This window comes from Struthio camelus, chromosome 1 (genome assembly GCF_040807025.1).
Source record: "Struthio camelus isolate bStrCam1 chromosome 1, bStrCam1.hap1, whole genome shotgun sequence".
NCBI classification, from domain to species: domain Eukaryota; kingdom Metazoa; phylum Chordata; class Aves; order Struthioniformes; family Struthionidae; genus Struthio; species Struthio camelus.
In genome coordinates this window covers 40,786,580-40,811,772 of record NC_090942.1, presented here as the reverse complement: position 1 = coordinate 40,811,772, position 25,193 = coordinate 40,786,580, and the positions used below count along the sequence as shown (strand labels likewise).

General features: G+C 44.7%; 1 protein-coding gene across 2 annotated transcripts; it reads left to right on the top strand.

The window, feature by feature from the left end:
* Nucleotides 1-158: 158 nt before the first annotated feature.
* BEST3 (bestrophin 3) lies at nucleotides 159-25,155 on the top strand. 2 transcript variants are annotated; one of them, XM_068935452.1, is made up of 10 exons: nucleotides 313-355; nucleotides 4,083-4,252; nucleotides 6,015-6,109; nucleotides 6,750-6,983; nucleotides 11,341-11,495; nucleotides 12,112-12,189; nucleotides 12,599-12,751; nucleotides 16,700-16,780; nucleotides 17,986-18,137; nucleotides 20,584-25,155. In XM_068935452.1, exons 2-10 carry the CDS (start codon nucleotides 4,101-4,103, stop codon nucleotides 21,488-21,490), a joined length of 2,007 nt encoding a protein of 668 aa, XP_068791553.1. In that variant the 5' UTR covers nucleotides 313-355; nucleotides 4,083-4,100; the 3' UTR covers nucleotides 21,491-25,155. The 2 variants fall into 2 exon arrangements, with proteins under 2 accessions (XP_068791549.1, XP_068791553.1); XM_068935448.1 differs by lacking the exons at nucleotides 4,083-4,252; nucleotides 6,015-6,109 and having other exon boundaries at nucleotides 159-355.
* The last annotated feature ends 38 nt before the right edge of the window (nucleotides 25,156-25,193 follow it).

Genomic DNA, 25,193 nt, shown 5'->3' with positions numbered 1-25,193 from the left:
AAATGAAAGGGGTCTTGCCGGCGGCGAGCGGCGTTATAATTATAGAGCAGAAAAGAGCAAGATCAGCAGCTGCCGCTGCTGCTGCTGCTTGCGTTTGTTCCCAGCGTAGCTGACGGGCCAGAGGACTTGGCAAAAACACCCTCCCAGAAGTGGAAAGACATTTTAACCCCTGTCCTTGTCAGTCTGCTCCTCCCGGGGCGCAGGAGGAGCAATGCCCTGACGGCCCGCGCGCCTCGGGTTCGGAGACGAGCGAAGCGAGCGTTTCAGACCTGGAGGGTACTTTGCCGGGACGCCTGAGGACGAGGAAAGGTCCAGGAGTTGTCTTCGTGCTCGGGCTGCCAAATCCAAATAGCAGGTTAGTGCATACAGAACGTGCTTAATGTATTTTTGTATCTGACTTGCCACCGATCTCTCTCTCTTGCTCGCTCGCTCGCTTTCTCTAACACACCATAAAACAGTAAATAAAGCAAAACAATGACAAGGGCTAGTTCTGTGCAGAGGCATTATTTATTTATATATTCTGTAATGTCTCTTTAATGGTCAATTAGGGAATCCTGATTGCTGTTATTTTTTACTACGGTTTCTCTCTTAATAGCAATGCATCCTGAAATCCTCAGCTGGGCAAAACTCCCACTTACAACTGGGCTCAATATTAATAGGAAAAAAAAATCTTTTTTTTTTTTAGGCATTTACGCCTAACAGCTCTGATGATCTTAGCAGAAGTGGAGTAAGATATAACTCACATTTTGCTCTGCGCTTGAGTAAGTTCCAGAGAGGGAACAAACACTGAAGAAAAGGAAAAGACATGTCACGGATAAAAGCCAAAGTTTCTGCAGATGTAAAATGGGTATAACTGGTGTTATGTCACCAGAACCGGCAAATCCATCCCAGCAGAAAGCCTGGCCCTATAGCTGCTAATGAAGCTAAGGGCACCACGATTAACAGGAAGGTCTTTCATGGCACCAGTGACTGGGGTATCTAATCCAGCGCCCGTTGTCCTTTGGTGGCCCTGGCCAAGAGCGCTGAGCCAGGAATGTGCTGGGGGGCATCATTATACATTGCTCTTCCTGTCAGTCTCGGTTTCAGCTTTTTAATTTCCTGTGACCATGAGTAATGTCGGAAGGACTCTCAGGCAACATGCTGCCCATGAACCAAGGGCCTGGGACCACCACGCGGGAATCGGGCACAACGCCTGGATTTAAACCAAAACTTCCCGGGGTTGGAGGCGTTATACCCAAATGGTTGTAATTGTTCCTGGAGGGGGGGAAAAAAAAACCCCACACAAGTGCAGAGCTACGTGTGTGCTTGCTATGTTGTGAAATATAATCAAATAGGCCCATTGCTCTCTCTCAAAGCTTCATACAGTTTAAAGGATCATCTAATCTGGCCTCGCATGTATTTGGGGACATTATTTTTCACCTTGAAGCCCCTATTGCTTATTGCAATTATTGCAACATAATGCTTATTGCATTATTGAATGACAAACATTCAATAAACCATTTTGCTCAACAGGAAATTGAAATGCGGTGCCTCACAAGCAAGGGAAGGGAAGGAAACCGAGGCACCAAAGCCTGTAACAGCCCCCCAGACTGCGGGTTTGCCCCCTTTCAGAAACGGACAGCAAAAGCTGCCGGCTGCCAGGGCCTGCCCAGCCAAGGTGCAGCCCCTTTGCCCGGCCCTCCGCAGCTCCGACTGCAGTGCTGAGAGAGGCGGCTGGGGTCTGGCTGAGCGAGACGCAGCCACTTGATTCAACGGGCAAATCGCGCTGCATGCAAACAACCTTCTCCCAGCCTAGTGTGAGGGGGCGTATTCTTAATCCGGAGCCCTGTTACCAGCCCAGCTCGGAGACTGTGGTCAGTTGTAGGGCATTGCGAGGCCGGATTTGCTGCACCTCGGTGAAGCGTTCCTCCCCTGAAGGGAGGAAGGCTCCCTCCTGAACCCTGTAGGCTGCCGCGGTGGGACACGGCTTTGGTCATAGCCGCTGTCCTCCTGCAGAGCTTGCGAATGTCGTGAGGGCCCTGCGGGCAATCTCGTTCTCCCCGTGGCCCGTGGAGGAAGGGGACGGACAACAAGTTTCAGAGCTCAACAGACACCAGGGCCAGAAGAGATCGGGAGAGCTGTATAGCCCGACCCCTATACACCCCAGCGGTGTGAATTCTTCCAGAAGATTATCTTTTAGAGAATTATCTAGTCTCATCTTAAAGAGCCTAAACTACAGTGAGTCTGTCCTGCCCCTTGTTCTAATACTGGGTTGTTACCACAGATAGCAATTTCTGTTTTCCTTCAGACTGCCCTTTCCTAACTTCATCGCCTCGCCATTGCACCTTATTGTGCTGGGGAGTCCGGTTGCAGCCTTCGCACTATCCAATATCTTTCCTGTACCCAAGTTCCTACGCACAGGAAGTTGCACTGAAGGTTTCCATTACAAACTAGATATTACTGGGGAGAGGGACGCGTTTCTTCCCTGTATGACCCGAACGCACATTTTCCCAGCATTGAGCAGGGGGGACTAAAGGCTCCTAGAGCTGTCCTAGGAAACACGCTGTAGCATTAACAATGTTTTTTTGCCCAGGTCCTACCCTGCAGTCTAGCCACAGGCTTCTCCCCGTGTTTATAAAGGGCTGTTTCTGCAGGAGACTGGAAGTCTCTGCTCCCTTATTTTTAGATGTTGCATTCTGACCAAAGGACCGGACTGCGCTTCTGCATACCAGGCAGTCCGTTTGGCTCCTGAGTTGCACTTTTTGGAGTTCAGCAAAAAAAATAAAGGGAGGTGCCAGCTCTCAGAAACAGAAAAACTATCAATTATCTGGAGGCTACAGAATAAAAACCGTGCATCCTGAAAAAAATTACCAAGTCAAAAACCCAAGCCCCAGCTGGCAAGCCTAGAGCAGGCGTTCTGCACACGAGAAGAGACAGTCTGTCTGCAATAGCAGGCTTACGGTGGCTCTTCCCTGCTGATTTCTCTGGTGACTAAAAGAAAAAGTGGCACTTCTACAGCTTTACAGTTCACGGCTTATTTTTCCATTCTGCATCAGAGGCTTAGTCAAGTTGTGCAAAATACTATCAAGTCATCTATTAACGATGGGTTCATACTTTTTTCTGAATGTAAATGACCTAGACTGGCATCAAGAAAATACAGACAGGAGGCATATTGATGCTGGCGTCTTACACAATAACTACCCGGAGACTTCGTGCTCGTCTTGTTTACTCCCTTCCTTGAATACTGTACAAAGCTGCTTTCACCCATATTTGGAGCTAGTTTTTTTGTAAGCACCTAAAAGTTAGTTTATCATTCCTACACTAGGTGAGCAAGCAAGAAAACCGGAGTAAAATCTTTACCTGTATACTTTTAGTGCCTCCTTAATTACGTTGCCTTGCACGCTGCCTGCCTGAGCAGTCCTGTGGCTTTTCTGCACGGCCATGCGATGCTGGAGTGACAATATATGGATGACTATGTCTAGCTGCCAAGCAGAAAAATAATAAGGCTCCCCAGCTGATCTCAGCTGCTGTGATAGCTGTTAATGAAAGAGGTAGTCTCCAAATCTCTTTTGGTTTTAGATGAGTGTTAAGCGCCAAAGCCGGCTATAAACAGTGGCTGGGGAGGACGGTGCAGTTGTGAAATTTAGTTTGACTTCACTTGCTGGAGTTGTGACAAAAGTTTTGAAAAATTACAAGCAAATTTGTTTCCTTCTCTTTGTTCACACCAGCCTGGAGCCACCTGGGGGTCAGCGGAGGCCTCCGCGGTGTGATGAGTCCGGGCGGCTGGCACAGCCACCCAGGCCGGCAGTCCCGTTTGGCACTAGCTGTAGCTCCTTGGGCGGTCTTCGGGGCAAAGCCCAGAGACGGCATTGCGTCAATCGACCTGCAGGTCTCAGCGGGGCTCCTAATTGCAGGATTTGTATGTTTCTCTCTCTTTATGGATCTATAAGCACACACTCACTATGTATTTGTGTATACGTACACTATTATGTGTACACGTGTGTGTAGATCTAAGTATCTATCCTCTTTTCATGGGTGCGCTCAGGTTAGGATACGCTGTCTAAAATGTTGTTGGTTTCCTGCTTCTCTTCTGCTGTTTCTAGGCACAGCCTGCCAAGACGATGACAGTCACTTATTCCAGCAAAGTAGCAAATGCCACTTTCTTTGGATTTCACAGATTACTCCTAAAGTGGAAGGGCAGCATCTACAAATTGCTGTACAGAGAATTTATTGTTTTTGCTACTCTTTACACAGCGATAAGTGTATTATACAGGTACACTCTTTCCGATTCACATCTCCTTAAATGTTATATTGAAGTTTCACACTTCACAGCGTTAGGCTGATGAATGGCTGTTCGGGGGGGAGGTTACTACACAGTTATGATCTTTTCCTTAGACCTTTTCTAATGTCCTTTCATTTCCACGTTTACTTTAAAATTCCAGAGAGAGCATGCAGGATATAAATAAAATACTATCTAAATATCATATTCAACTGATTCTGCTTTCAGCCCTGTGCCGCTGTTGACCAACAGCTCTGCTGATGTTAGGCTAAGTTAAAACCCAAAGCCAGCCTGCGTTATACAGCTTCTGCCGTTCTGACTTGGCAAGGCTCAGCATGCTTTTCAGCCTGAAAGGATAAGTGTAGACCTTTCTACGTTTCTACTTGCAGAACGTGTCTTCTGTTGCTCAGAGGTAGTTTCGTAGAAAACACTGAAAGGTAATAATTTGAGGGCCAGTTTATGTAGTCTTTTCTCAGGAAAAGTGAAGCTTTGCTTACAGTAAGGGCAATATGATAAACTTTATTTTTACAGACCTAAGCTTGCAAAGCTAAGGGCTTGGCCCTTTGGCCAAGCGTAACCACAGGGAAAACCGAAGTGACCTCTATGTCACGAGTATATACACAAGTACCCGTGTGTAACACGGCACCTGTGAAGGTCAAGTTAGAAGGAAAATTACTTCCTCCGCCAAGGTGTAAATTAAACGCTGGTTTGACAGAAGCAATGCATCAATTAGTATATTGAAAGCTTTAATTGATACACATAGGTATCAAAATCAATGATTCAGCTCTTGCCTTGATCTCTACTTGGAGCTCAATGTTTTCTTTTTATGTGAAACAAAGAGAAAATCACTTCAGTTTGTCAGTGATTAATCACTAACTTTCCAAAATGTTCAGGAGTCTATACCTGTAAACTCAGAAATAAGATTACAACACTAATAGGTAAAGAAATACAAATCCATAATTTAGTTTCATTGAAATGCTAGGCAATTAAAGAATGTAGAAAATGCACCATGGAAAGCATGCCATATGCCCTGCAGATTTTGTTACACAATTGTGAGCAAAAACACACCAAGTACTTGTCATGTATAATTTTTGAATGAAATCAAAGAATAATTTTAATATATATACAAATAAAATAATTGTTTGTGTTTAAGCTTGTTGTATTTCATTAGATATCTTTCTCCATGGGGGGAAGCTGCTATTCTCCACTCATTTCTTTCTAGCATCTGGTGAATATTTTCCTCACTACAAAATAAATACAGTTGTTGAGCTTTTTCACCTTATGGATAAGACAAATTTCTTAGGAGTAAGAGCGAAAACTGCTGCAGCACTGCGGCATTTTCAAATAACAGCAAGTGCAGATGAGTAACCTTTTGCAATTCAGGCAGACCTGAGCATTTTTATTAAGTAGCCCTCTGAAAAATGAGAGCAAGCTCTACTTGCGAGGTTCTCTCTTACTAACGTTGCTGGTCTGAATGAGGCAGCATGCTAATTCCAAAGGCATATTGATTCTAATTCGTAGTGCCAGTCTCATTAGTCCTGAGAAAACTGCAAAAACCAGAAAACAGTATTATCTTCTTCTCCAACTTCCTTATTACATGCTACAAGTGTTCATCACTTTACCTTTAAGAATTCACTTGAAGACATTAGCCAAGGTTGCTCCTGATTGCACATATATGATTATTTATATTTGTTTGCACGCTGTAGCTAGTGCCAGAATATTATGAAAGCACATATACATTTTATTTTTGCTGCAGATTTTTTCTTACAGGAAGCCAAAAACGGTTCTTTGAAAAATTATCAATTTACTGTGACAAATATGCTGAGCAAATCCCTGTAACTTTTGTGCTTGGTAAGTACTGGTTACATGCGAAATTATTCTCCAGCACTGCCACTGTGCAGGCATCATGAATGACTGTGCATGGGAGCATTTCAGAGCTGAGGGGCATCTGGGAGATTAGAGACTCACAATACAATCATCAGCCTCCATTAGAGCTCCTTAAGGTCAAGCTGCTTTTGTCACATCAGTGCATATGCTTCAAGGCCTTTAATATACTAATGAAAGAGAATATATATGTGTGTGTATATATATACACACACACACACACATATATATGTATGTATGTGTGTGTGTGTACATATATGTGTGCATACATATATATATATATATATGGAGCCCACTAACACAGATATATTGTACCTAATCTTTCAAAACACTAAATCCATTCAACTTCTACTAGAGTAGAGGCAATCTGGAAGTTCGTATTAGTATACCATGAAATGCTTAGGGGCAAAGGGCTGTGAAATTGTAGTGTATATTAAATAACAAACATTGACTGCATGCATTCTGTTTTTTGACACAACTTACTGCTTTTATTCTGGAAAACGTGGTGACTCAGTCATGTGAATAACACTCCCCAACCTAAATCAAAAAGTAAGCTAAACATAAACCCTGAATAGGCACTGATTTTTTTTTTTCTTTAAACCCACAGGCTTCTATGTCACTTTGGTGGTGAATCGTTGGTGGAACCAGTTTGTAAATTTACCGTGGCCAGACCGACTTATGTTCTTGATCTCTAGCTGTGTTCAGGGAAAAGATGAACACGGTCGCTTGATAAGAAGGACTCTAATGCGTTATGTGAATTTAACGTCGCTGCTCATCTTCCGCTCCGTGAGCACCGCCGTCTACAAAAGGTTTCCCACCATGGACCATGTGGTAGGAGCAGGTACTGTCAAGTTCTTGTCCTCAGCATTTCTTTCCTTCCCTTCACAGGTGGGTGCATGGGGAGGGGAGGGATCAGCCCCTTTTTAAAACTCTCCTCTTCAGCCCCGTGTCTCTGTCATACTGATCCATGTCAAAGCTGCCACGTTTTTGTCAGTGGCTTAAATGAAGCACATTTAAATGGCCGTTTATGTTGCTCTCAAGCATCTTCATCTAGTGACACTGCAGAAGTCACAGGGAGCCTGCAACTCCTGTCTGGATCTGTTTTCAGACAACCTAGAGGCAATAGGCCTGCCTGAACAAGCATATGCAGCAGGTACAATCAAAGTTTTCCAAAAGCTAAAAAATAACGTGGTTGCAATGACATATAATGCAGCCGCGTTGCGTTTTCTAGCCTATCAGAGACTGGCCTCCATAGGCACTTCACAAGTACAGCTTCATCTCAATTGTTAGTGAGTAGATTGTGCATGTCATAGATTGACTGTGATACAATTAAAAAATGAATCTTTTTTTCTTTAAATTTACAATCTCACCGTAAGTTCTTTTTTTCAAGGATAAATAATACAAAGTATTAAGCATATATTTTATCTTCTGTTTGTTTTGATTACACAACAGTTGATTATAATGATGGGGAAGAGAGTTTAATTTTGTAAGGATTTGTTTGTCTGTGAAGGAGTGGCTGCTGAGTATTTAAACGTAAGGTGAGATGCCAGGCCTTCTGGGGTGACTGGATCCGGCAGGGTCAGGGCTAGGGCGCCAGCACAGAGATTTGATAATCTGTTTCAGATAGGAAAAGTCATATGTTTGTGCTGAATGCCTTGCATTTCTTAAATGCAGCCATTTAATGCTTATATACAGTGTGCCTATATATGCACACATCCATATACATGTGAGAAGCTTTGGCTATTAAAAAAAAAATCTAGGCAGAATGCACTCTTCTTATTGACAGAAACGGTCCGTTTTGTCTCCTCTATTCCAAATACCGGTGGATTTTGAATTTCACTCCCTTGTGCTTTTCAACAAAATTGTTTGCCTGAACCTGTGAGCGGTCAAGGCAGCTTCTGTCACTCTCCCCAGCAATCTGCTTCTAATACACACTGGAAAATTACAGCATTTCCAGCAGGCTAATCCAGCTCTGCCTCCCTATTGCTAAAGACAATCTGTTCTAAAAGAGACAAAATGTCACAGCATTGTACAAAAAATGTAGACCGGAAAGCAAGTTTTTTTTACACACTGGAAAATATTATGCACTGTGCAGCTAAGTCTTGACAGTATAGTCAGCTCTATAGATTTTAATGCCTATTCTACCACAGATATTTTGTTGATGCAGCACTGAGTACTTGAGGACATGTTCTGCTACTCTTACGTACCGTGACTAATACAGCACTGTGCAGTTATCCCGTCCCTCGTTCCCTATGGCTTTATGGAACAGGCTGCACGGGGAGTGCAACATTTAATATCAATACGGGTGGCAGAATCCGATACTTAAAGAGCAGTCATCACTGAAGGAACTTCTGCCAGTTTTGCATATCAGATTCAGAATTGCCCTAGTAAGAACATTGCTACACATTTCCCTTCTCCGCAAATGAACTGCTTAACTGCATAGATTTTAAATCAGAGAGCAGTATTATGGTAATCTAGTCTGACTCATCCATAACGCAAGGCATAAAAGCTTATTCACAACGCCCTTTATCATGTTGTAACTTCTGACTGAACTATAATTCCTTCTAGGGATATAGCCAGCCTTGATTTAACATTTAAAGGAGCACAATGGAGAATCCAGCACCTCCTAGGTGAATCGATGTTCACAATGGTGAACTCCCTATTGAAAGGCGGATTTGTCTTCTGAGCCTGAACTTGTACAGAGTCATCTTCTCCTCTTTGGATTTTTTGATAGGTTTGGTGGTTCTTTCCTAGTTGGATGAAAACACCTTTTTCTCTCAATAGCTACCTATTAGCAGAGCACATAAGGGCTTGAATAAACTTAGTAGCTCGACCTGCTTTAGCCCCTTCCTACAAGGTATATTCTTCAGTTCTGGATCTTCCTTGTAACTCTTTTCTAAATTTTTTATGGAACTGTGGGCAGCAGATTCATGTCGATTCATGACATCATGATGCTGATGCATGACCTGTGTCATGAGTGTCACATACCTAGCCTTCCTAAGTTTGCAAATCCTGTTTGCTGAACAGTACAAAAGGAAAGCTGGATGCTCAAGAACATGAGACACAAAAATCAACAACTGGGCAGAAAGCAGCCTGAACCAGCCAAGAGGAAATACTGAGGAGATACACAAAGTGCCTTCACCAGCAGTAACAGCAATCCAGAACTGTTTAAAACTTTCTGTGATAAGAATACGAGGCATTATTAATGTCCATCAAAGAGAATATTTAATTAATATAAACATGAACACTGTAACTTTACAAATAATGACAGTTTGAATGTTATTGTTAAAAGAATAATGTTTTGCTTAGTTTTTCTGAACAAAAAGGTACCCAATTTAAGTGGAGAGCTGAAGTGACTCTTGGAGCTTTGCTATTCTTCATGACCCTCTGGCTGTGTCCTTCTAGATAATGACTTCCCAGACCTTCTCACTTGAATTGCATCCAGTGTTTCCTCCAGACTATCAATTTTCTGATATTCTGGCACCTCTGGTTCAGCATGATAGAAGCATCTTTTCCTGCCCTGTACTAAGGAACGCTGGCCAGCCGAAAATCAAAGGTAGCCTAAAAGGCTGACGTAGGAGTCGTGCCTAGCATGTCAATTTGTCCCGTTGCCTGATTATTTCTGCGTAGATGATTATACAAACTGGCTGCACAACCGTCCAGAGACCTTTTGAAAGCTATACCTTATTCTGTTCTTCAGTTCCAGAACAATTCAGGAGTACTGAATCTTGCTGTTGAACTTTCCCTCTTCCACAGAACTTTCTTCTTGCCCAACGGCAATATGTGCTTCATTTCAGTAGTTGCAGTACCTCACGTCTTGTGTTGCGTCATTGCAGCTGCACAACAAAATGCCATTTTGCTCACCAAAAAAAGTATTTAAGGTCACCTGATTAACAAATCCGTTCTTGCATTATTCACCTCTTTATGGAAAAATAAACGTCGTATGAACTTATACATATACATATATATATATACTTTTCTGCTACTTCATGTATCATTAGCAACATTAAAAATAACAACCCAACTGGAAAAACTTAGTTACTAGTTGGAGACTAGAAAAAAATTCATCTCTGTTTTCAAGTTCCATGTTAAGTTTTCAGCACTCAAACTATTGCTGAAACAGCAAATTAATTGAATGAGCCACTTAATTTTTATGTTGCTTTGCTACTAGACACTGCCTGTCCTGTTCCAGAACTAATGTTAACACAAGAAAAGAAGCCTTTATACCCACCCTGGCAGCTGACCCACACACCTGAGCAAAAATTAAGATTTCCCCAAACCTAAACATTGCTCCATTCCCGGAAAATATACGCTTCAGACAAAGGAAACTGTGCATTTCCCATCACAAATTCTCCCAGGCGAGTTTTCTCAGTGGCACGGGCAGAAGGAGAACAGCAGGGCAGAGCTGAGCTTTCTCGCCTGCAAAGCCCAAGGGGGCCGAGGTGCTGCTCCAAAACACCAGCTGCTCCCGCGCCGCCCCGAGCACGGTGCTGTCCCGGCGGCGATTCTGCCAAGCACGGCCCCGGGCTCCCCTGCCAGCTCACCTTGCAATTACTCGCAGTAGAGGGAAGCAGGATTTCACAAGGCCAGGGTAAGTCTTGCAGGAAATATAATGCCTTCCCAGCACCACGGCAAGGCAAATTGCCAGGCAGAGAGCAGCTTCAGCCTACAGATCCAGAGCACATGATTTGGCCCGGTGTCCCGCTAGCAGTGGGATTTCTATGCGTGAGTCCTTTTCTGTCTCTTTGCAGACCTTCACAACCCCAAAGAAAACAAGACACACAATCTGGTGGAGAAGTATTTCACTGGCAGAAGGCACGCTCGCTACTGAGCTCTGCTCACGGAGTGCAGTCTTATCCTCTGTTGCCTGCTCACTGCTTTGCAGCTTTACCCCAAAATTATCAGACTCAGAAGGTTATGTGACTTCCTTTATAAGTTCTTCTTCCCTTAAATAGTTATTTCAAGAAGAAGTTATTTCAAGCAAGATCCATCCTGGAAGAAAACTCCAAAAAAGGAAGCTAATAGTTACAATTATAGATATTGTTCTGCATACTTCTATGCAAATATCACATAAACATGCTCACATATGCCTCAAACCAGGCAACTGCCTGGAAAGTCACATTCCATTAACGTTTATAACATTGAGTTGTACTGGTCGCACACAATAAACCAACTTTTTTTTTTTTTTTTGTAAATAGGTTTTATGACAAGGTATGAAAGGAAAATATTTGATGATCTTAAGTCTCCCCATCTTAAATACTGGGTTCCATTTGTCTGGTTTGGAAATTTGGCATCAAAGGCACGAAAAGAGGGTAGAATTCGAGATAGCGTAGATCTGCAGACACTGCTGAATGTAAGTAAAAAAGTAAATACACAAAAAACTAATCTTAGATTGCTACGTAGGCTTTTCACTTACACAGTTTGTTTTAGTACATACAACTCTCCGATCTCATCTAAATGCTCTTTCTCAAGATTTATACCCCTTTTCTCTGTGTACCAATGCGCACAAATGCAAATATAGCAGCAGTTCACTGGAATTATATTTATAAACTGAGAAGATATTGACTGAAAAAAACAAACTGGGGAGCAAAAAAGAATTCTAACATATACCTCTTCCATTGCTGGAGAAGGGAAAATAATCTACCTAAATAAATGGTCAAACATCCTTTTTATGACATAATATATCCTTTTTAATATATCTCTGGATTGTAAATACCTTTGAGAAAATGAAACAAAAAATAATTTGTGAAATACAGATTATGCTAAACACTCTGAGTTCATAAATTAAGTGAGTATTCAAACATGCCAACAGGCTGCTGCATATAACTAGGTTATCAATTTGTACTACACTTTCTCTTTTTCCTCTCCTTTTACATGTATAAAATTTAGTTGTAACAAAGTGCGTACCATTTAGAATTGAACATGATACGATTTTGTTTTGTGGCGTTTTGCTTTTTTTTTTTTTTTAGGAGATGAATAAGTACCGCTCTTGGTGTAGCCTTTTGTTTGGTTACGACTGGGTTGGAATTCCGCTGGTCTATACACAGGTACTGCGATATTCTCATTTGAAACCAGAGCTCCAAAAAAAAAAAGAGATCAGTGCAAAGCATCCAGCCTCTAGACTTAACTAGAGTCTCCGAGCTGCTGAGCACTCATTGACTCCCACTGGATTTACTCTATAGGATGGATGCTTGGCTAAATATTTAAGTCATATTTAATGCAAAGATGTTTGCAGGCCTTACATAATTTGGGAGAGGGGGAAGCACTGAAATATTTCTGTGTTTTCTGGGTCCACTTGCTGGCCATAATTACTTCATGGAGCCTCTTTATTTGTAGTGACTCTCTAAAGGTTTGTAAATAACCTTGTGAAAGACATTCAAAGGCCTTTGGGTACGTGATGCCTTATGTGTGAGACTGTATTATTACATGATTTCAATTAAGTTTTGTTCTTTGCAGGTTGTTACTCTAGCAGTCTACACTTTTTTCTTTGCCTGCCTGATAGGGCGTCAATTTTTGGATACTGACCAAGGGTATCAGGGACACGACTTAGATCTTTACATTCCAGTCTTCACACTGCTACAGTTCTTCTTCTACGCGGGATGGCTCAAGGTAAACTAGTGTTCTGGAAAGGTAATGGGGGAACCCTCGCTAGGTGAGTTGGTGAAGGTGTCAAGCTGAAGTCAAGGTATCAGATTTATGGCACGCTATAAAGTCCCTGAAGAGTAATGGAGTTACGCCAAAGCTGAATTCAGCCCCAAGTGTCCTGTGGTTGATCCTTAGGAAAACCTTTAAAAAACCTCCAATACATGTTTAATTCCGTCCAACAGATCTTACAGTAAGAAATGATCAGGAACCTGAAAGAGCCCATTTTATTAGGAACGGTGCACTGACAACTCCCTAAGGAGGTATTGCTCTGGCAAAATCCAGTCCCAGGACCTGGACTATAAATTGACAGATGGAAGATTAAAAAAGCCCTTTCTCCCACTCTGCCATGTGATGGGAAAATACTGTGGTAGCCCTGGCACAGACTGAAAGGGACTGAAGCACAGTTTCTTCCTATGGTCAAGCAGTTCTTCTTATGAACAGCAGTACCTGCTGTTAACTTAATCAGATGCAGGCAGTTAAAGGTCTCCAATTTCAGAGGGCTATCAAACAGTGACAGCTAATATTGGCTGCAATTCTACCGCATTAAAAAGTTCATTAAAAAGAACGAACTGCATGCCACCCATCAGCCTGCTGATGGCTGGTCAGTTAAAATATCGTCATCCATCCAATAGTTATGTAATTAAGCCATATACCTCATATTAATCCTCTCCTCTGCAATGAGTATCAAAGTAGACTAATTGAAAAAAAGCTTCAAATAAAAAGCAAATGCGTACATTAGGGCCTATGCGCATTAGGATTTCCTTTTGGGTTTATTAATCACGGCTGGAAGCTCAGAACTGACTTGTGCATTAGGATACAGGTTGCACAGAATCGGCCAGTTTTAGGGTCTAATACCGGCCGCCCTCTTCCCACACCAAACTGAAAATGGCACGGTAAAACAGGCAGCGTCCCAAATCGGCAGACTGCAGGAACAGTAACGTGCCTCCTCTGCAGAGGCCCGCGGGGTGAGCTCCTCTCGTCCTCCGGGTACAGTCTGGGGGTATTTGCGGTATAGCGTACAGCCTGGAAAAGAGATGGAGAAAGAGAGACTGGCAGCTCACTGCTCCTGCAAAGCCCCTTGATAGGAAGAGCTTTGTACGTGTGCAGCTCATGGGATAAGCTCTTCTGTTTGAAAGACACCCCTCCAGTTTTGGTTCATTTATGCCGCCAGCTGAATGATGTTTTGCAATGTATAGCTGGTGAGATACTTATGGGCTTTAAAAATCGTGTATTTTCAAAGCAACTTAACTCTTTTTAAGTTAAGTTGTCAAAAATGTATTTGCATCTGTGGACTCTTGTCTTCTAAGTCAGGAAACATCAGGGAAGATTAGTCAAACCCCACAGCAGGGATCTTTTTTGGCTGCTGCTTTTTTGTCTGTTTTCAAAGGTGTTGACTCACTCCGTGTACATGTGCTTCTTGTGCCTGTCTCTCTGTGTCCATTAGACACGTCAGTGCAGACAGGCAGCTGCAGCACAGCTTTTCTTTGAAGTTGCAGATGCTTACACCAGCGTTTATGCGAGGCTTTATCCCTAGGGAACGTCTCCTAAGATTTTACTCGTGGGTTACAAAACCGTAAACCGTTTTGGGCTCAGTCTTCTGGCGTTTGCCCCGCCTGTGGCACGCAAACAGTGGAGTAGCTCCTCGTGACCGCCCCGCGCTGTGGCCCCGAGGGGATCGCTTTCCCCTCCATGCGCGCCCCAGTCTATGGGAAGCACCTTTTCCAGGGAGGCCCAAGGCTTCCAGCTCCCTCCGGACAACATCAGGAGTCAGTTGTCATTACGGCTGGAAAATCTTCTGCACTAAAAAAAAAAAAAAAGAAAAAGAAAAAAAAGGAAAAAAGGGAGGAGAAGGAGTTTAAAAAAGCAAATTTAAAATCGGCAGTGCTCCCTCAGACCGGCGGGTTGCCCAAACCTGCAGTGCCACAGGATCCGGGATACGTCTGTCGTGAAGGCTAAAGCCTCTCTCCTGCTGAGCGCGTCGGACCTTGGCTGCCAGGCTGTAAAAAGGGCCCAGAACCATTGACTTCCAGGAACGTAGCAGTTCCTCAGAAATAATGGCTAATCTGAGCTCATTCCTTGGCCTCAGGCCTGATTTGTTACACGGACATACAGCACAGGGGCAAAGCTTCCCATGACGTGAGACACTTCTAGATCCCCATGTGCATGTCCGTACTAGACAGGCCACCGCAACGCGGGGCTCGGCCGGCCGGCGTTACGCTCCCCTCCAGAGGGTGAAGCCATGCCGCACATGCCGGGAGCAGGTCAGCCAGGCAACAGGCCACCGCTGCTGTCCCCTCTGCCTTTACCCTACTCCCTTTTCGTAAGCTTTCATGACAGGTTTTGCAGTGCATTTTTGCGGGGTGATTCCCCAGTTTGCGCTGAATTGATCCGTTGTTTTTTTTCCCCCCGCAGAGCCACTTGGGCAATTTGCTTTCTGGCTTATTCCTATTGCAGCAGTTACGTAATTATATCTGCAATATATGCCATGGGGCAGAACGACGAGTCTGAGCACAGATGGTCCCCTGGCTCCTTTTCAGTCCCCCGTCCTTATCTGGGGTTTTTATAGTGTCGGTCTTCTCAGCAGCTGATTTGTCATCTTCCACCCCTAGCCTGGGAAGCGCTAGCACAGGAGAGTCGGCAAGCAACCGCCTAATGATACGAGCTAGAGAGACTGAGACATGAGGCACATGTGAAAAAATAGCCATGGAGCGACTGCCTTACTGTTATTTTAGTTCATATATAAGTTATTTTAGTGAGGGGCCTGCTCAAACGTTTAGCAGAGACCGTCGCTTTGCCCACAGCCGTGTCGAGCCCGGGCTGCTCCTGGCCTGATCCCGCGGTCGGCCACCGCTGCCATCCACGGCCCCGGCGATCCCGGCGGGATCTGGGGGGTGCTCAGCAGCAACGTGCTCAGCGCCAAAGCTCGGGCTGGAGAAGACAAACAGAAGGAAAACAGTACCGGGAGGAGAGAAGGCACACAAATTTTTTTTTTTTTTTTTTTTTTGCATTTTTTCCCATTTCATGTGTTTCTTCCTCCCCAGCACAGCTGCTGTATTTTGGTGATTATAGAGATGAGGCGAGCAGTCGCTGCTTGCTTTCCCATTTTTTGATTATTTCAGGAGAAAAAAAAGACATGTAATACTACAGGAAGCCCAAGAGGTTTCCTTTCCCAGCCCCCAAGGACTAAGGCACCTCCCTACAGCGGCGCCCGACCTCACGTTGTCCAGTTGTCTCCTCCCCACAACAGACTGGCCCCCTGCAATTTTATTCACTTCCTTCAGAGACATCCAAAACACTCGGCTGAATCTAAGAACAAATTTGGATTCTGCATCTGGTTTTTGGCTAGGATGACACACAGTTTTGATTTAAGCCAAGACTTTTTGGTGGGCTGCTTTTCCTGAAGAACCTTAGCTTCAAGAAATGCAGTCAGTGACTCTGTGGGTAAATAAGCAGGGGCCGAGCCAGACAGACAAACCGTATTCTTTCCAGAAAAATTCGGTTTTGTTGCTCAGAAATATTAACTGAACAGGCTGGCAGAGTATCGTAGAGCGTAATGCAATAACAGAGCCTTTAGCTGCTATACCGTCGATTTAAATCAGCCCAAGGTAAGAGTAACGAAAGGTAATGGCTGTCAAGTGCGACAGCCAAAGCAGCTTGGCCGTTCCTCAGTTCCTAGTAGCCGGCTGGTGCCGACGATGCCGACTGGCAGCACCACCGAGGCACGGAGGCGCACTTCTGTAAGGGAAGCAAGCTGGCGCTTCGCCGGGCTGGCCAAAACGTCCCGCTGGAGCTCGGGCGATCATTGCAAGGGATGCGGGGAGGGGAGAGAGGAAATCAGATGGTATCTGCTCTCGGGCAGCAGCCCTGGGGTTGCACGCCAGCCTCTCTTCACTGTCTCGTTTGTCGTTCCAGGTCGCTGAGCAACTTATTAATCCGTTTGGAGAAGATGATGATGATTTTGAAACTAATTGGTGCATCGATAGGAATTTACAGGTTGCTGTTGTTATTTCTGCTTCCAGCTTCACTGCATCATATGTTATGATTTAATTTAATACTAGTTCTTGTATTGCGGTACACCATTATGGCAGCAAGTGTCACGAAAACAGAATCTTTCCCTGAAGGAATACCTGTGGCTGTGATCCCCATATTTCTGTTTTTACATGCTAATGCAACATGCATTTGGTATTTGATGTTTCTTATTGCCTGACTAAGGATGCAATCAGCTGACTGCACACTGTAAGCTCAGTCTATGCCTGGAAAAATAAATAATGTAGGTCAATCCTGCAAAATCCCAAAGTCATCTATTCCCTTATGGATGGAAACATGTTTTGGCAATCTGAATGGCTAGAGATTACATTATTGTATATTAATCTTTCTTTAAAAAAAAAAAAAAGATGATGATACAGAAAACACCAAACAGGGCCCTGAACCAATAAACATGGCTCGTGCCATGATTCATGCCCGCAGCATCGCCTGTGGCCAGCATTGGGAGCAGCTTCCTCGGTGGCGGGAGCTGCTGGGGTAAGCGTTCGTGGCACTTACTGCCAAGCGGCCCCTGTCATCCCTCTGCCATGCCACGAAAGCGCGTAGGGGCCTCCCTTGCTGTCTGACTGCAGAGCTGCTGGGGGCGAAAGAGGCTGCAAGCGGAGCCCAGTTTTGAGAGGGCGCAAGGGCAGGAAAAACGAACCCGCGTATCCAGCAGAGCAAGCGAGGCAGGTGAGGACCCAAGGGCGCTTGCACAATGTCGGGAAGCCCTAAACCAGGGCAGGCACGTGCTTAGCACCGCCTGTGGTAAGATGTGGACGAAGGCTCTCAGAAAGGCCCTCTACCTGTGGAAGTCCGAGGGAACGTGATTAATAGCCTAGGCAGACGTCCCCTAGCACATGGAGAGTCACATGGGCCGTTTAACCACGTCATCCTTGTATTATGCTTGAGGAAAGGGAATTCAATATGAAGCAAATATCTTTGCAGCCCGGAAGATTCCAGTTACAATAAAATTTATGCTTTCACGGGAACAGGAGGGTTCGAGGGGACTATATTTTAATACTGTGTCTCTTCGCAATGCTCAGGCCAGCATATGCAGCTTACTGAAAATACGCAGCTTCCAGAAAAAATCCTTGACCAGGCAGTACAAAGCAGATTATTTTGTACACTCTGCTATATTGAAAGTGACATGATTTATACCAAAAAAATCTAAGGTCTCGCTTCTGGCGGTGGATGAGATGCACATGAACTTACCAAGGATGGAGAAAGACATATACTGGAACGACTCCTCTGCCCGGCCGCCCTATACCAAAGCAGCTGCCGACTACTGCATTCCCTCGTTCCTCGGGTCGACTATCGAAATGGGGTGAGTGGCACGAAAGGGCTCTAACGCCCTCAGACACAGCACCGCGGGCACCTCCCGCACCTCCGTCCCCTGGCGCGAACCCACCGCGCTGCCGCCCCCGGCCACGGTGGCTGGGTCCGGCCCCGACGCGGAGGGACCCCCGAAGGCCAGCCCCACCGTGGCAGCTCTGCTTTGGGGCAGCCGCCTCAGGAATTGCACTTTGTAATAAATTATTTTAAAAGTGCAGTTCCACTGGGGAGTGGGGTGAAGCGGCAAGGGGTCAGGGGTGTGAGCGGGGAAGGCAGGGACGGGATTTGGTGTTATTCGGGAAGGAGAGTCAACTGATGTTGACGGGATGGTGTCTTCAGTGATCCATGTGCTCATGTGCTGTGCACCTCTAGCTTAAATGATCTAATCAATAAATGGGGTATACTGGTGGGGGCTTGTTGATAATCTCTGAGTACAAACGAGTATCTGAACACAGTGACTGACTTTTCTTAATAACTTTCAATTTACTACAGCCTCTCCACATCCCCCCCCCAATTAGCATAATCGCTTTTTCTTTGGTTGTTCAATCAGCAGATGCTTCCTTCTATCAGCTGGCTAAAATCAATTGAGATTATTGCAAAGGTAAACAAGAAGTGATCTTACATGTTGTATGACTTTTCGTAGACTAATAATGTAGGCACGGGAGTTGGAGTGGTCAGATTTTTCTGAAGAGAGAAAAAGAACTGTTTGCAGAGATCATTACAAGAGCCATTATTATAACCACTGCGAGGATATAGCATTGCCCAGTACTGTCAGGATCTATGTTAGAAAGCAGTGATAGTCCAGTCAGCTTATAAGCTGCTGAGTTTAAACACTTGTGACATGCTGTAATATAAAACGGATCAGTAAGTGTGAATCAGGGCAGGTAGACATTTTTATCTGAAAATCCTTTTTAAAAAAATCTTCATAGCAGCCTTTTTGTAGCTTTGAAAATTATCTTGAGAGGTTTTCCATTTTTTCAGAATTTTCCAATCTTTATTAAAGTAAAGCATGCTTAATTTTTTGCTTCATTTGGCTTTGAAAAGGAAGTCGGTGTTTTCTCATTTATTCCTCTTAGTTTTCCATTTTTGCCATGCACAGAAACAAAAAGAACAATGCTATTATACCAGTTCCTTTTATCACACAGAGCCTTTTCAGAAACTCTTCTAGTCTGGAGAAATTATAAAATAGCTAAAATAAAAGCAGAGAAGAAAACCCCATAGAATATAATTTGTTTTATTGCAGTTGCTGGGGGGAAAAAAGAGGGGAAAAAAGAAGAAAAACAATTAAGTCTGAGATCTGTGATTCTTTTTATAAGAAGCACTTCACAAAAATGGGAGAGAGTGGGGGAAAAAAAAAAGTTCTGTGTTAAACCCTGTGAAATGCAAACAAATCCAATATGATGCCTTTTTTTTTTAAATCAAGTAGTTTCTCCTCATAACTGTTTCTCCACTCATTTTTAAAAAGGATATAGGTAGTTCTTATGTGAATTTCAAAAACGGTCTAAAGACTCATCCAAGTCTGAAACAAATATAGATAACTTGAGACAAAATCCAAACCCTTCTCTTCCTCATCCACCATGTTCATAAATGCTGGGTGAGATTCCTCTGTCCCTCTGGGTTAGCATCTCCTCCCTGTGCTCGTCGCCTCAAAACCGGCCTAAGCCCCTTTGAAATCCTTGTCCTTAGGACTGATAACTGGGCCAGTGTGCCTGGTCCTCTGGGCTGCACTGAGTCAGTAATATATGCTGAATTGCTTGGCAGATGAAGCAGTTGTCATCCTCTCTAACCACCCAGACTGGGCAGGAAAAGAGTAGCAGTTACAGCTGGGACTTTGAAATGCACTGTCATGCTTTAGAAGTAGATGAGATGTGAGCACCTGGGTCATTCCAACATATTTTGAAACCCTCCCTCTCTATTCCCCTCCCTTATAACCATCCCTTACCTCTATTTCTGTTTAGGAGTAGATTTTTATTACTGTCATTTTGTCCAAAGAACTCTGCTGACAAAGTATCTACAGCATTGGGCAGGGATCTCCCCTTCCCCTCACCCTAATGCCAAGCCTAACTGCGTGGGGTTGTCATAGGGTGCTGCAGCCTCTCAGCGCAGTAGCCTAGTGTAGCTGCCCTGGATCCTAACCCAAACACGAAACGGGGCCAGGGGCCCAGTTTGATACCTTCACAACTGGTCCTCAGGCAAAGAGGCACCTGAATGCTGAGAGCTTTCCAGGAGATGCAGCAGTCACAGAGGAACAGGCACTGTTGGTTGGCATCCTCACCCATTTTTCATCCCTTCCATGCTCTTCCTCAGGGACACATTAGGGCTTTGGTTCTTAAATATTCTCTGTTATTGCTGTCTTCCTACCAAGACATACATATTTGCGTATATACTGCCTACTTCCTGTATGTACGTGACACCTGCTGCCTGGCTTTATTTGGCAGGCTGGCTGATACAGAGTTCCTCTATGGGGAAGAGTGGCCATGGGAAGAGGAGAAACACAGAAGACAACGTTCGGTTCTGAGAAGAGTTAAGAGATTTCTCAGCGTCCATGAGAGTCCTTCATCCCCTGCCCACCGACGCTACAATCGGCAGACAAGTGAAAATTCAGTGTTCTTCCCAGCAGACGAAAAGGGGCACATCAGACATCTGCAAGAAATGCACACAAGAGGGAGACATTCTACCTCCAGCTTCAAGAAGAAATACGAAGGACCTGACAGAAGTAACAGACTTCATAGCAGCAGAGATCTAGGTCCTATAACCGAAACCTCTAGGAACGAGGCACAGTTTAGCGACAGTGACAGCTCACCTGAGACAAACAAGCCAGTTCCCGAGGTTATCTTCTCTGAAACCAAAGAGAAAGGACCTGACGTGCTGGGCAAACCAAATCTGCAAACTGACCCCACCACAAGCGTGCCAGAAGACAAACTCCAAGGGAGTCCAACTGCGACAGATGCAACTCTTCTGGATCTTCCGATTGTCCCTCCAGAAACATCTACATACCACGCTAACTCTGAGACACATCAGTCACTTCCTAGTGTGATAGGGGAGCGGAAACATGAACAGCACAGTAGTAGTATAGCAGGTTTCATAACAGATCATGACAGAAGCCCTCAGCGATGGAGTTTACCAAATTTCCACAGTCACAGTACAATGTTAAATGCCGACTCTGCACCTCCTTTAGTAGATTCTGGGACAGTGTCACAACAAAGGACCTTAAGTGATGGAAAAGATGTTACTACTGCTGCTGCTCCAGATACATCAGAAATGCATCGCTTATTGGAACACCTGGATACTAAAGAAACAGCTATAGTCGAATTTTCTAATGAGAAAAGTGAAAGAAACCTTTGATAGTGCTTCCTCTGAGTCTGACTGAACTCCCTGTCTTTTCTTGAAAATGGTTCTCAGGCAGATTTTTTGAAAATACAGAACAGCAGACACAATGCTCAGACAAGTCCTGAGCAAATCCAACAAAGGATTTGGGCACCTAAATATGAAGCACTGCAGTGACTTGCTTTAAGGCGCCTTGTCACTGGCTTGAAATCTGTGACCCTGCGAGGAGTACTTTTATGGGGAGAAATGGGAGCCTCAGGAGTGGATGCAGACCAGCCAGCACACGCGGCAGTGAGCTGCATAGGCTCACCTATAGGAAACATGGCGTTATCAAAAGAGCAGAGGTGGTTCTATGCCCTTTGGAGTCAGCCCGAGCACAGGCACCACTGGCCGCTCTGTCAGACTAAGGTTCATAAGGTTCTTTTATGGGATCCACCAACAGTATTGGTTTCTAGTCACGTGGCTAGAAGGGGAGATGTGGGCTCAGTTCCCCCCTCAGCCTGGAGAGATTTAACAACCCCCCCAACTCACACCACCCTGAGGAATGCCCTGGAAATCAGGCTCCTCACTTGTGTGGGGTGAGAGGCTGTTCCACTCCTGCTGAAGCTATGCCACTACACAGTGGAAACAAAATTTTAAAAAGGATTAAATATTTAGCTTCACTAGGAAAAATGGAGGAGACAAAACTGATGAGGACCTGGGCACAGGAGCCAGCATAAGGTCTCTGCTCCTAGGAAAGTGTATGTGGCTTACTGTAAAACGGCATTCCCAGCCAGCCTGCCTGGTGATGATGGTGCCATGGAGCTCTCCCGAGAGGTGAGAGAAGTGAGGGGGACCTGAGCTTAGGGCTCTGCTCTCATGGGTGGGTGTTACACCAGGGCTTTTCAGCTGGCAGCTCACACGCTGCAGTCATCCCACAAGAGACAATCAAATGGCCTGCTGACTGCTAGCAAAAATTGCTTTCCACTTCCTTCCCTCACTCCCTGTTCCCATGCTGCCCAGATATGCTACACACATTAATGTAAACCCAAGACAGCAGTATGTGGCTCCCGCTGCTCCTGTGGTGCCAAGCCACCTCCCTGCACCTCCTGGTAGCAGCTGACCTTTCAGCTGCCCCTCCTGCAGGCCCCAAAAGCAGCAGTGACTCTTTGTTTTTAGCTCTCCCCTATGTATACATGCACACAGTCAAGAGAGACATGCCACCACTCCCCTAGAAGTGAGTATCCAGCTGGTCACTCTCCCTCTGGGCAGGCAACTGTATCTGCAGTCATGAGGACAGGGATCAGCCAAAGTGGGCTGCAGCCTGGACACATGAGGCAGGGTAGCTCAGGGCTGGGAAGAGCAGGGAGAGGGGGAGATGCAGAAAATGATGGTGGCTGCAATAGCCAACAAGTGTTGTGCAGATTGCATGGGCAGCAGCTCTACACAGCTGTCCTGCACAGATGACTTCACTTCAGACACCAAACCTCCAACAGAGCAACTGGTAGCACCAGTAGCTACCCGGAGTCTTCCGGACCCCCTGAACCTGGGAAGCAAATGAACGGACCTACCTGCTCCTGTGTCTCTTGCCAGCAGCTTGGGTGAGGAAGCCTTGCAGTAGGCTATCATATAAAACAGGACTCTATCTCATCTGGGTAGGCTTTGAAAAAAAGCAACTAGCCTCCTCACTTCCCCTTCTTCCTGCTTTGCTTCCATCTGGGAAACTGCTCCCCTTGGTGTGCATTAGACATGGTCTGAGCCATGCCACCATGCCAAATCCTTCAAGAATGCTACACAAAAGAAGACAAAATAACACGTATTTCTGGATCCTCATCAGTTCAGAGAGCAGAAGACGCTTAGCCCAAGGAAGAGCGGTTCAAATTCATATTAGGGCAGCTTCAGGCATGTGGAGAAGCCAAATGCAGGTTATCCAGGCACCTAGGAAGGTGGTACTCCATATGGTGAGATAAGATGACTCCAGTGTCAGATAACATCTGAGAAGCGAGTTTTGAATCAGAGCTTTGGCATAAGGTGTTTTGATGCAACCTCATCCTTGCCATGTTGGAACAAGTTCTCAAGCTACTCAAGTTGCTGTGTTCAAGTGTCCCAGTGCAATAAGGACCCTGACAAAGTAGCATTACAATTAAATAAATAGCATCATTTTCTGGATGGGCCTTACCAGGCAATAACCTATTTATGGCATTGTTCTCCAGCTTTTCAGTCTTCAGAGCCCTGGACCATTGATTCTCCCTGGGGAAGGGGACTCTTTTGGCATATGACAGTGCTGGAAACACATAGGTTATCATAGTACATCAGCAGAAAAAAATATATATGTTCCTCCAGCATTCTGCATTTCTTCTTTTAGCTGAAGCCACACTTTCCAGGTCAATATTTTTTCAATGCAATTACATCAGTGACAGTCAAGGAACTCTACTTACCAACATACTCAACTTTAAATAGTGGTAAGTTTTAAGTTTAAACATTACATTTTAAGGACACTCAAGCAGCTCCAGGCACACAGGTAAAGTTAAGGCTGTCTGTGGGAGCCTGAAGCACTCCTTTATAGAGCTTCATCAAAGTCAGGAGAGCAACACAGGCTTTGGTTGCTGTTTGATCATACTCTTCCCAGCCATGCACGTACATGAAGGATGTTCAGTAGCTGTGGAGAAAACGTGGCCTCTTATCTAGCTGAGAGGCTTTTCTCTCTGTACAGTACAGAAGCTTGAAGCAATGTGCTTCAAGCTACAGAGAGAACTCTGTAAGGGGATTTAAGCCAGAAATTAGAGATGACTGTAATCAGAGATGCACACTCTCCTGTTAATCTAAGACCCCCAACAAATCTGCACAGCAGGTCCAGTCCCACCGCATCTCCTCAGCCTTCTCCTTCCACAGTGCTTCCACCAGGGCTTTAGATATTGGAGCAAAGTCTCATCCTCCCCACCCCAAACATCAATGTGTTTTCTCCCGGCACTGCTAAACTAAAAAAAGTCTTCCTGCCTTCCTCATCACTCGGCTGTGCTCATTTCTCATCATCATCTTCTCTGCCTGGCTGCTCTCTAGGATGCACGGTGACACTTTCCGACGGGCAGTTATACGTCCCCTGAGCAATGGTTTTGCTGCTTGACCCTGCCTTTCCCTCTCACTCCATCAGCACGCCCTGGATCAGTGACTGCGTTCGGTCTTAGAGGGAGGCTAAGAGTAGCGACACAGTAGCCATTGGGTAGATAAGCTTCAGTTAAGTCCCATTGAAGCGTCTATTACATGTAGACATATGTTAAATTAGAAACAACAGCTCCAAAGTCCCACAGTATCTTTTGCAATACCCAAATACCATTCGTACATAGCAGGTTAGTTCCAAATTAGGGACAATATTCTATTCATTGCTTGTGAAGAAACTAGTGCTGGGACAGAGTTATCAGAACATTTTCTTCTCCTCAGTTAGTCTGCTATCTCATTTTTGCAAACATCTGTGGACTCTGATTTGCATTAAATTAGCTTTTGGGATTATGTGCTCTCTTAGGCACTTCTCTCATGTGAAATATTTGCCTTAGCATAGCAAATGGGCTATTTTAGCAAACCCAACAATTTACAGTTCATGTTTACTGGTATAAACAATGTAGAATTATTGCATGAATAAAGGCATTTTGAATAACATAGTTGTCTTGACTGCACTGAACTGTCAAGAAACACTTCTGGCAAAGGTTTGATCTACCATGCAAGTCAACTTGATGTCTAAAAAGCA

Bases quoted from the DNA above. Each gene is read 5' to 3' on its own strand.
- BEST3 (XM_068935452.1), top strand. From the start codon at position 4,101: ATGACAGTCACTTATTCCAGCAAAGTAGCAAATGCCACTTTCTTTGGA. The intron at 6,110-6,749 runs GTAAGTACTGGT...TTAAACCCACAG, and splicing joins CCCTGTAACTTTTGTGCTTG to GCTTCTATGTCACTTTGGTG. The intron at 12,190-12,598 runs GTACTGCGATAT...TGTTCTTTGCAG, and splicing joins TTCCGCTGGTCTATACACAG to GTTGTTACTCTAGCAGTCTA.